Source organism: Halyomorpha halys, unplaced genomic scaffold (assembly GCF_000696795.3).
Source record: "Halyomorpha halys isolate HHAL.00 unplaced genomic scaffold, Hhal_1.1 Scaffold1342.1, whole genome shotgun sequence".
NCBI classification, from domain to species: Eukaryota; Metazoa; Arthropoda; class Insecta; order Hemiptera; family Pentatomidae; genus Halyomorpha; species Halyomorpha halys.
The window spans coordinates 328,250-341,022 of record NW_027111782.1 but is presented as its reverse complement, the minus strand read 5'-3'; the positions used below and the strand labels follow the sequence as shown (position 1 = coordinate 341,022).

At 34.8% G+C, this 12,773-nt stretch overlaps 2 protein-coding genes across 3 annotated transcripts in view; one reads left to right on the top strand and one right to left on the bottom strand.

The window, feature by feature from the left end:
- Sra-1 (Cytoplasmic FMR1-interacting protein Sra-1) overlaps positions 1 to 1,957 on the bottom strand; it is a 32,268-nt gene extending 30,311 nt beyond the window's left edge. For both annotated transcript variants that reach the window (XM_014434299.3, XM_014434300.3), the window contains exon 1: positions 1,812 to 1,957. The gene's annotated coding sequence lies outside the window, so the exon portion shown is untranslated. The remainder of the gene's footprint in view (positions 1 to 1,811) is intronic.
- A 9,381-nt stretch (positions 1,958 to 11,338) lies between these two features.
- rg (rugose) overlaps positions 11,339 to 12,773 on the top strand; it is a gene marked incomplete in the record, with an annotated part of 134,311 nt that continues 132,876 nt past the window's right edge. The window contains 1 exon segment of the mRNA XM_067049779.1: positions 11,339 to 11,636. Coding sequence (XP_066905880.1) covers positions 11,475 to 11,636 — 162 coding nt within the window.

The window sequence follows — 12,773 nt, the reverse complement described above, 5'->3', positions numbered from 1 at the left end:
AATATTCATTTGTTATCAATGTTCCTTCTTCTTGATAAAATTATTGAAAACATTGCAGATGGTAGCACAATTTATTCTGACAGTTGTAAAGGTTACCAAACAAATAGAATAATAAAAGGATTCCTACATGCTAAGGTTAATCATAAATACAATTTTATTGATCCTGATACTGGAGTTAATACACAAACAGTTGAGAGTATGTGGGGTAGTGCTAAATGGAGGAACAAGAGACATAGGGGGATGGCGAGACATCATTTGAAATTTTATTTATCATAGTTCATACAGCAACAGCATCAGGTCAAAGAAAATAGAAACAGATTTGAATCTATATTAAATTCCATATCGGCCCATTTTCCACCAAAATCTGATTGACTACTTTACAAAAATAAAATGTTCTGAATTTTAAAGTGTTTTGATTTTACATAAAGTTTTTAATTCTATAATTTGTTGGAAAAACTTTAGGTATAGATAGTAGTCGCATTAGCAGAATTTTTACTGTGGTGGCGTTAATATGCAAGTACCCAATTTTCATCAATTTAACTTATTTGGCAGCATCTAATTCTTTGCCGTCTTTTGTCGTTGTTTTACATTTGTTAAAATCATTCTTCACAGTAGGATTCAGTTTTAGTCATTACTTCAAGACATGGTTTTTATTATTATCATGCAGCATTAATATCATAAATTCTATCCAAGATCTTTCTAAAAATCGCAGCGGTCCTACCCTTTTGCCTAAACAAGTAAGAACTGTAAATCTTTTCCACACTGATCAACACAACTGGCTGAGAGGGAGCAGTCACATTTGGTAATTAATGTGAACTTTACAACAATTTGCCCAGAAGGTGATAATTAAAATTATACATTAATATGTAGCATTACCAAGCAGCAGCACAACCTTAAGTGACTTTTTTTCAAAATGAGATACACTTACACTATGAAATAATAAATGGTGTAAAATAAATACATATCTTGAAAAATGAGTTTATTTATCCATGGTTTTGTTTTTGTTGTAATAATGTAGAGATATATTTCCTAATTTGGTGCCCAAACAAGACTTTTTGATTTTCCAAAAACAGCTAATTTTGGCTTGTGCCAAGCCACGGAACAGCAAAAGCTCAAAGTAGATATTTTTCTTAGCTAAACGAGTTTTCAGTTGTCTTGCATTCAAGTTTAACAAAATATAATCAAAGAAGAAAGGGGGAACAATGAGAAAGGAAGAACTTGGGGTGTGGCAACTAGAAAAAAATGTCAACCTAAAGGACTTAAATAAACAATATAAACCAGAAGATAAGTAATAATATCTAATTTGAATGTAATCAAGGGAAATAATTTAGAAGCATCATCAAAACCTATTTAATCACTTATAACTTTAATTTAAAAAAATCAATGTTCCAAGGTAAATATTTAATATAAAACATGGTAATAGCTCTATACAATAAGTAAAATGAAACAAAAATAAAGCCATTATTACTCAAGAAACATGCATAAAACTATTAAGTGAAATACATAAAGGTACCACTAGATCACAACAGACCCATTGTACATTTTAATACAAACTTTAAAAAGCTACAATTTCACTAAAAAAAAGAGTATCATCCTAATTCCTAGTAGAACAGAGGGGCAATAAAAAAATACAATAATTATAAAAACTGAAATATAAATTGCTATAGATGGAATACTTTTTCAAACTTCCTAAAATCAGTAAAGGCTTCTTTAAAAGTACATTTTAAAATCTACTAGCTTTTAAATGTTATTTAATCATAAAATAAATCCAGTACAGAAGAAAGAAAGATAAGAGATAATAGTAGGCTTACTTTTTCAAAATATATTTCCTACTTCATACATCAAATAATAGTCAAATCTATCACAACAATCATTTACACGTAAATGAAATAATTAATTAACGAGAAATAAATTTTCCCATAGCCGACAGTTTGTAAATACACTTTGTATTTCGTTAGTGAATGAAGGTTAAAGGTGACCGGCCTAAGTGATAAGAAATAGAGATATTATTTGTATCAGTTTTTGGTTAAGAAAAATAGGATTAAAAAGGCGCGTTGACTATTTTTATGAAACACATTTAGTATCAATAGAAAAAAAAATAGTAAAATTGTAAATGGACTACATATTGATCACTAAAGGATCCTTCTTTATGAATATGATACGTTCCTGCAGTTATTTTCGATTGTATCTAATTCGAATCTGATAGGTTCTCAATTTTGGTTGAACCAGTTTAGGAACCCTAGCTACTGTCACCATTTAATCCAGAATTATCCACCATCCATTGTCACCCAAAGGGAAGATTGGAATTCCTTTCATTTTGCGCTAATGGGAAAACTTGTAGATGAAGGGTGGAATGTGGCGGGGAATGATTACACAGATGATTTTGATTACAGGGCATCCAGGGCCCACAGGCAATATGGGATGTCCCCAAAGAATCTCTCTAAAATCTGAAGGGGAGAGCTATTTCTGTCCCATGGTGCACAGCATAATTAAATGCTATGAAAAGAGAGATCTACAAGGCCTGGTAGTCTTATCAGATGTCTAGAAATCACAAGAGCCGTGCTGTACTTGGTGGCGAATACAGGACTAAGGCTCGTCCGAAGCTATACTTCAAAACGAGCTGCACTCATTGTAACTAAGATCATGTGATAAATTCCTCCTGGAGCCTGCGGAACAGTCAAGCTGTTTATTCAAGAGAAATATTCCGAGAACAACCTATTTCAGGATAATGAAGAAGACGCATTTGTGAGGCGTACATCGTTTACCCATCTGAAACCACCGTAGGGATCTGGAACCTCCATCGAGTTGCTGACCAGTCCGGTAGGAAGATAATGAAAGAAGACAAAAACTTGTGGCGTCATGGGACTGGCCGACAGAAGTGAAACTTTTAGAAATAAAATAATGTATTAAAATGTTATTAACACGTTCACGCCGGCGCAGTAATTCATGTTCCTCGCCCATTGGCGGCGACGCTTAAAGCTTTTCGTTCTATCAGACGGGAGCTAATCGGATCAATTAAACAAAATTAGAAATATTGTAGGAGCAATTGTAGAGGCATTCCAAAATGCTAATAATCATGACAAAAATATCGTTATCGACGAAAGTATGGTTCCATGGAGAGGTCATCTAGGTTTTCGTTAAACATCCCAAGCCAGCGACATAAGTGAGGCATAAAAGTATACAAATTGAGTTTGCCTGAAGGTTACAATTATCGTATCGAATTTATGCCAGGAAAAATGAAACGATCATTTAAAAATAACATTCTCATGATCTAGTAATGAGTTTACAAAAGGCTTATTATTTGAGGGCCACACACTATTTAAAGATAGTTATTATACAAGTGTCCCTTTGGGTCAAGAAATTTTATAGAAAAATACATTTATTTGTGGTACTGTAAAAATAAATAAAAAATTTCTACCACCACAGGCAAAACTAAAACAAAAACGTGGTGGACTAATGTTGTTTGTTTATTGGCGCGATAGACCATGGAGGTCCAAGGCCCCATGCGATGTACTTAGGAAATACATCGCGCATTTCTTGACGCGGTTTTTATAGGGTGGGTCCACCACTGCCACGCCTATTTTTGTGAGTGCCACCAATTGGCTGACGGGCCTCACAAATGCACGGGTGGAGGTTGTGAGTGAGTATTGTATATTTATAAACTTGAAAAAATACCGGATAGGGCCAGGGACTCGAACTTGCAATCTATGGGTTGGTAGACAGACGCGTTACCACGCTGCCACCGTTACCCCCAGGTGGAATTATGAGTTTCGGAAATCGTAGCGGTGTAAAATTTCTGAAATGGACTGACAAAAAAACAGTTTGCATGCTAACTACCTCAAAGAAAGCCCCAAGCTTTGTTTGACTATAATATTTCAAACAAAGGTGTTGATTACAGTTGTTTACGAAAAACCATTAAATGGTACCAAAAAGTAGTAATACAATTAACATGTGGAACTTCTCTCGTGAATGCTTGGTATATTCATAAAAGATGGAGCACTACTGGTTCTGGTACTGATACTAGTAATGATGGGGGAACAAGTCCGGAGAGTGGGCCAATTGATGCTTTTTGCCATCCCCAAGAAAAACCAATGGAATGGCTCTTACTCTTACCAATGTATCTTACTCCTCTATATTGAACCTTCTTGACTTTCTAATGAAATTTAAAAGGGACGCCCAATCTATAGAGGAAGCCTCATTTCCTGTGATTCTTATCAGAGCCTTTATCTTAGTGATGCATACCTGCCACTATCTGCTATGTAATGTAAGGCAGTCTCCGGGGCCTGTCCGTATAAACAGCAGGTTCCATCATGAACTACTTCACATATCTTGAGATGTCTTTTAAGTCTGCAATGATATGTAGGAACTTCTATTAACGATCGGAGTTCGTTTCTGTTTAGGCCTAGCAGCCACTTAGATTTAGAAGTAGAGGGTTTAGTTATTAAAATCTTGGCCTGTCTCAGCACTATACAATCCCTCCACTCCTTGCCTGCTATCTTCCATGTTCAGTCAAGAACTACTTTTCTCTTATGCCTTTTAGAAATGCCTAGGAATGGTTCTGGTCCTATAGGTGGGTGCTCAGCCCCGTTTCTAGCAAGCTGATCAGCTTTCTCATTACCTGCGATTCCCTTATGTCCTAAGACCCACATTAATCTAAGCTTCTTTTAGCGCGCTAATGATTCTAAGGCTTGTTTACACTCTCTTACCAATATAGAGATGACCCTAGGTGACTCCAAGGCTTGAAGCTGCCGACAAGATGGCAAACACTTCTGCTTGAAAGACAGTCGAGTGTTTGCTTTGTGGGAAGCTTAGTTCTATGCCTTATTTTTCTAAATAAACCCCTCTAGAGTGGGTGTTTTATCTAGTAGTGGTGAGCGTTACTGTAGTATTGGTAACTCGCTTTCCACCACTTTAGCTATTGTCGCATGACCGGTAACTTCTCACGTCTCTGTCCACAGTCTATTTTCTTTCATTCTTAGACAGGCTAATACCGCTTCCCCTTTAATCGGTAAGTGGAGCGATATTAAGGAAAGTAGGAAGGGAGGAGATGCAACTCCCCTGAGGGCATTCAGTCACTCCCTGCGCCTGTAGCCTGGGTACCGTCTTCCGAAATATCAATTATTCTATTATTAAGAACCAAACTGACCCAGCTGATTATCGCATTCGGGGTAGAAATGTCTAGTAAGTCTTTACAGACTTCCTTCAGGCCTTGTTTTATCGAATGCTCCTTCTACATCAAAAAAGAGTTCTAAGGCCCGACTCCTTTTGTGTTAAGACCTTTTCAATCCTCCCTACCAAGGAGTGCAGGATAATCTCAGTAGATTTTCCCTGGAGATATGCGTGCTGTCTTGGATGAAGGGGGTTTATTAGTAGAACCTTGCTTGCAAGGAAAACTGCCACCAACTTCTCCAGGATCTTAAATTGGAAGGAGGATAAACTAATTAATTTAAAATATTTTTTTTAGTCATAAATTACATGTTAGCAAAATATACTTGCTACTAATTACTATTAAAAAATTATTTTGAATCAGAAATAAAAATTTATGAATAACTATTTAAGTGTGTGCATGTTTAAGGAATCATGCGTCCTTTGTATCGGGCCTAGTAGGCCTATTTTGTAAATCTGTCCCTCTCCAGGAGATCGCAGTGAAGAAATGGAACCAGCGTTAGGCTACGACTGAAAAGTTCTGTTATTAAGAAAAATGTTTGCACTGTTAAGTAAAAGTTGGAAGTAAGATGGGCCCTCCTGGACTACAGGGTCTCTCAACTGCTCACGTGGCTTTCAAACGAAGCTCCTTTAACGTAGAAAGAATATTGTCGTCCTAAATCCAAACTTCAACGTCCCAGAGACCGTTGAACACTACGTAGTTAATTTCACTGCCTAAGAGGCACGTTTTTACATACTGTTTCCCCTCGTATAATGGCCATAGACCGTAGGTCCAACCCACATTTTCCTAGGGAAAAAGAAAAAACTAAAATCAAACCGCGACAGTTGCAGTCACCAATCTGAATCACATCTTGTCGATGGTGACCTAGGATAAGAATCATGAAAGATGAGAAAAATATTTATTGGAAGCAATAGAACACGTATACCCTGTAAGGCAAGCCAGTAAGGAAAAATAAAATAAAAGAAGGTTGTTCATCATCATGGTGAAGGACCGATCCCTTTCAATAAATCATTGCTGGGGAAAGATGTTGCAGCTTTCCAAGCAATTTCTTGATCTTAATTGTCAGCAGTGGTAACCTTGTCAAGATTTAGAAAACTGTAACTGTTGGATAATACCGACAGTGGACCACCATACTGTGACTATAACTTTTTTAGGAGCGAATTTAGCTTTGACAAATGTCATGTTGGTTCATCTTAGTCTTACCATTAATTACAATAATTTCTGTTATTTTATAAGATCCATAGCTAATCACATGTCACTTAGTCCAGTAAATTACATATGAAAAAGCGGTCATGCATGTAAAAATTCAAGTAACGCTGATTTTTTAGCATGTTGTGAGGACCTAAATCAATAGTAACAAATCCAAGTCAAAGATTTAAATATTTGGGCAACCGGCGTAATAGCTTAAAAACTGATAAAACAAGCTCGTATTGTTTTTTATAGTAGATAAAATTTGTTACAATTTTAGATAAAATGAACTGTGTACACTCATTGCTTCCAAGACAAAGCTCTTGACAAATTGGCCATTATTACCAAAAAAAAAAAAAAAGTAATCTTCTCTCGTACTGTGAAATATCCATAAAACTATTTGTTCTACATAACAGGCATGAAGAACAAACTTTTAATAAATTCTATTAAACCCCATAAAATAAAATATAGTATCAATGGTTCTCTTATTAATGGTAGATAGATCCAACAATCATAAAAAGTAGATATAGAGAAAAATACGAAGAAAAAAAGTAAATAGTTCAAATTTTAAGTTTTATTATTACAATATAAACGTCAGCCAACGTGTCTAAAATAAATAAAAGATATACAGAATCCTAGGAAATGGTTATTCCAATAATTCAAACATTTTTGACATCTTTGGTTTAGTTATAGTTTCAAACGAAGGAGGAATCCCTTCATTCTCATTGATCGCAGGGTTGACCAGTGCAACCTCATTGATAGGGTAACTATCATCTGTATTTTCAAATGCGAGCGCTTCTGCCTTCATGCAAGGTTTACTGGAGGAAAACCTTAGCCAGATAAGTTCGGCATCTGGCTCTCAGTACTTCACCAAATATGGTTTTGCCGTGGCCAAATGGCACGGAGGTTGTATCGCAGGCGGTGAAATTCGATGAGTGAACTACCCTGTTACTGGTGATAGTTGAGAGTTCCGGTGATTGACGATATCGGTCGTTGTTATCCAGCTTCATTTACAACAAACTTGAGAACTATATGGGCATGGCAGTTTGATACAAAAACATACCAAATTCAGGAATGGTCCGAGTACTTGTACCGAGATTACTGAACTGTTCGGCAGTCTCAGACTCCAATGAAGAAGCGATTAGATCGGTGGACATCTTGTGGTTTATGATTCTGTATTCAAATTGAAGTTGGGTCGCCCCCTCTATAAGGGGTTGCTCTTTTCTACAGCCAACGCCAAAATCACTCTCAATCGTAAATACACCTACAGAGGACGGTTACCCGAATGTGTTAACATCAAGTCTGAAACTGGGTGTGAAACACCTTTAATTGCGTATATTTAAAAAAATAAATATTTCTCATTGTTAGCAATGATAAACAATAGATAAATTCAAAATATTAAAGAATTTTATGGATAAATAAAGGAGAAAAAAGGAAAAATAGAAATACCCAATTCGAATAGACAAAGACGATCTTGTCCGATTGTATTTCGGCTTCGTTATCTTTTGATAAACTGTTGTATTCTTGGCAGAAACAAAATTTATAATCGTTATTCCCACATCGAGAAATTCTAACAAATTTTTAAAAGAACAGAAAAATATTTTATTTTTTTCGAAAATCACAAAAAATAGTGAAAACACGAGTTTACCAATCTACACAAAATTTGGGAACGTGTGTAGTGAAAAATGTGTGATGCGCGTACCGCACCAGATTTTTTTTTTGGTTTTCGATCGTTTCATTAATTTGCTTTTCGTCAGGTGGTTCGATAAACTCTACGCCTTCACACAGAACAGGAGTTCCATCTTCCTCATTTGAGTCCTCGGAAACTCCTCGAACATTTCTAAAGTAGCTAACCCACCTGTCAAGGATGGCTTATTTATTTTTAATCAAAGATCGATCCTCTCCTTGGCAAGCGTTGTTTTTCGGTTAAAATTCCCTGTGCTAGGTATTTACTCTTCTGTAGAAGGCTCTTATGTCCATCTGGTTTCTCAGGTCTTCAATTTCTTCATTTTTCTCCAATTCTTTTTCTTTCCTGCTCAGATTTCTCTTCTTGCTTCCTGTCTTTATATTTCTTGACTGCTTGGTGAGTTTCATGCTTTTCTATCATTCTCTTGTTCGCCTCATTTTTCCTGTTTGTTACTGCTTGGTATTCTAGATCAAACCTCTATTGGTATTTTCCATTTCTGGAACTTCCCATGCTGTGGGAATTTTGATGGCGTCTTTACAGTGATTTCATTTTTCATTAACCGTATCTTCAGAGGAACCTGGTTCTAAAGCTTTATCTAGTCTCTGGGTCAATTCTTCTTTGTACTCTGCTTCGCACAGTTTCCGAGGATTTATTCTTTCCATTCGAGCCCCTTTAGTTTTTGATCATTACTCATTATAGCTCGAATACGTGAGGAAATGAGATAGGAATCTCCATCAAAATTAGTTCCTCTAAAGGTTTTCACAGCCATGATACTAGATCTTTGTCTCCTACTAACAATCTGGGTGTTAGTATTGTGTGGTGTAACCCACATGGTTTTATAATTAACAGCCTTGTGGATTCCATTAAATTCTGGGTGCAAATGAGCGGATTCTCTTCCAATCTGGGCATTAAGGTCACCCAAAACTATCTTCACGTTATGAAGGGTGAAATTCCGCAAGTGCCCTTTCTTATTAATGATAGAAGTCATCTTTATCCTTTTCAGCTGCCACCTCTATCAGTGCATGAACAGAATTCATAGAATAATTTCTAAATCTTCCTCTAATTCTCGGCATGCAAAATCGATGGTGAACAGCTTTGAAATCCATGACATGCTCCCTCACATTTCAACTCACCACAAAACCTACTCCAAAAAAATACTGATTCTGGTGGCAGCTATACTATATTATATGATCTCTCTTCTTCGTGATTCCTGAGCCAAACCATCTTATTTCCTGTAGTGCAGCGATGTCCGTCTTATATTTGGAAAAATCATCCAGAAGTAATTTTAATGCTCCACCCTCCAACCTCAATTACCAGTTCTGTAACCCTAGAAAGATACCCTCACTAGGTGCTATCAATTGGACCAGATCAACACAGGTTTTTTAACAAGTTGTTTTTGCTCCTGTCTGTCCTGCTTTATAACCCTAGCTTGGGACAGGTGACAGCGGAGTTATTAACTAATCAGCGTTACTTAACCTTTTGTACTCACTAATGTATGATTTAACTGGCCTTCCTGCACTATCAAGAAATGAATCTTTTATTAATTTTTCTTAAATGCATAAAACAACATTGTTTTTTTTTTTATTGATTTTTTTTGTAAGACACCAAACTTGATGTGCTTGTTTGTTTTAGCAATGGCCTCCAGGTTACGAAGAATAGTATATTGGTGCATGCCGAGTTTGTTAGCCATTTTTGTTGGGTTTTTATTGAATTTAACATACTTCCTGTATTGGCTTTGGCTCATTGTTGTCAACTAAAGAATAATATTTACGATCTTCTTTGTCTTCCAACTCAAAACGTCAATAATTAAACTTCTGAAACCAACGCTATACCGTCCATTTGTTTTAGACCCATGGCTTCGTGATATTAATTTTAAAAAAAGTCTAATTCTAGTTAGTAACACATACGAAAAAATCACGCAACGCATTTGCATTAGTTTTGAAGCTAGACTGAGATAATATCACTGCATTGCTTGAATAGGGGGGCATCTGGCAAAATAAAGTGTTTTAATTCATTTGGAATTAGAGGTATTCTGTATACTGTACAGTACATTAGACTGCGGTTACTTTCTTTATTGAGGTAGTCCTACAGACTTTTCTCAAGCTGTTATAGCTGTAACAAATTAACTCCAGTCTATGGACTAGCTTAAACACAATCGAAAATAAAAACTTTTTTTATCAGCTGCGTCAGATTTGCCAGATGTTGCTATTCAAGCAAAGCAATGATATACGGTCTCAGAAGACGGTTTATTGACTGCCAATTGACCAGCGGTTCCCCAAATTGGGGAGCCCCAACGTATGTCAATGGTGACGCAAGTGAACGCCACAAATTTTCAAAGTTTTAGAGAAAAAAAATTAAAATAGCAAATATACAATGCATTCCAACATTTACTTAACACCGTTTTTCATTCTTATTCTGCATATTTAACCACTCTAAGGATAATTGTGCTGGCATTTTTTTATGTTTTTAGTTTGATAAGGATACCGCGAAACGTTCTGAGCCCGACAAGGGTATCGCCAAATATTTTTAGCCCAATTAGTGTGCCGTGGTGAAAAAAGTTTGGGAATCTCTGCTATAGACGTATCGAGACGAATCCCTGCTACGTGCGTACTAGTGGGCTAAACTTTAAGTCAACCACCCCACTTGTTTCTAATAAATTTACATTGTGTTACAATCATTCTGAACACTAAACACTTACACTGTGAAATAAAATGTCTCATGGCAGGCAACATCAACATACTTTCGAATTATCTAGGGGTTGGCAATAAACGTTTAAGAAATTTCAATAAATACAATGGTCTTGGACAATTTTCAAACGTGAAGATAATCAAAATTAGGAAATAATTACCAGTAGGCCTCGACGTCTAACTCCTCCAAAATGTATTTTATGTTAAAAAGAAAATAAGGAAATTGTAGGAAAGAGAATTGATGCATGTTTCATCTCTAGAAAATAACATAAACAAGTCTAGCTATCAATTAGTTATTGACACGACCCCCTCTCTTTCTCAGCCTTATCTTTTTAATATTAAAACAAATTAATACTGATTACAACTTATGAAATATTATAAATTACGTTTATATTTACATAATTTGATAACAGTTAATTTTATGGTTGAATATAAGAACAGATATAAATATAAAACAATATGTACGAAATTAATAAGTTCTATTTTTAAGTTTTAATTATCATAAAAAATAAAGCTATTACATTATAATTTATAGTATTTAAAATAAATATTGACGAAAAAGTATATTTAGTTCATTTTTCTCTAACATCAGATGATAATGAAGTTGTCTTAACAAAAGTACTTCAGTTTCCAACATGGCACCAGGGAGGTGAGGACGGGCTTAGTTTTGTTTTCCCGGCTACATATCATTCCATATTATGTGATAACCGATTTTTGTCTTGCCGAATTTCGAACTGCTAAAACCATGGCAGGAACAATGCCGTCAGAAATAACAAGTGATATAAAGAAACCCGAAGATGTGGTGAGGATGGATATGAACGATAACTTAAAGTTTGCCGTTCTTATCGGACTGGTTGAAGTTGGGCAAGTGACAAACAGAGAAGTTGTAAACACTGTATTGCATTTGGTAAGTATAGAATATTTCTATTGGCACCAATAAATTGTGGTGTTTAAATAGTTTTAGTCTGAAGCTGTGTTATGTTTGTTATCATTGAGTTGTCATAAATCCTTTATATTTGTGTTTTTCATTATTTATGCTATCATTTGTTAAACTATTCCATATTTGTTATTGTATATGTGATTTTTGTGATAAGTTTTGTTCATCTGTTTTTAATATTTTGTGTTGTTCCCTCCCATTATTCAGATAGTTAAACTTTTTTGTTAGTGACAGTTTTATGATTTGTCCAGTTATCCATGAATTTGTAATTTGTTCTCTGTTTTTAAACTTTGTTGATTGATGTTAAATTATTTACATAGAGACATGTCAAATGAACTATGTGATAATGAATATTTGGGTTTCTATCCATCTATTATTTATTTTCATTCTTAAAATTACATCTTCTTACATTTTTGACACAAATAGATCTTCAGATTGTGTTCTTATATATTACTGATTCTAGTTTTAGACTTAATATTAAACCATGTTTTGGAGTTTTATTTTATTACTATTACAGTCGACTCAGTTTCTCATTTCAGATTTTTATCATTAAGTAATTACAATTTAAATCATATAAGTAAGAACTACATTTTATTTCTTTATGGTATATAGTTAGATGGATTAATTTTTGTTTTTCAAATTTTTATAGATGTAAACATGCAAAGGTTTGTTGTACGTATTTCAGTTGTATGATTACTGCTAGGTTTTTTTGTTTTATTTTAATTTAGATTAGGCATATTAAAATTAAAAGCAATATTAATAAAATTTACATATATTTGTTGTATCTGACCATACTTAAGGTCTCTTTGAAATTCTACAATTTTAAGCATACTATGATTGTTATCCTGAGTATGTTTACCAAATAACCTGAAGCAAGGGAGGTAAAGGTAGGCTCGATGCTTTCCTTTAGGATTATCGTTATGAAAGACAACCTTATAATGCTTTATCAGATGCAGGGTCCAGTAGAGCTAAATAGTACAATAAATATTAGAAATCTAATAGAATACAATTTTATTTGTTCAAAACTATTTCATAACGTAATTTTTTTTTTTATATTTTTTATTGAATTCAATATTGCTTGATGTGTGTCTCTCTCTCTCTCTCTAT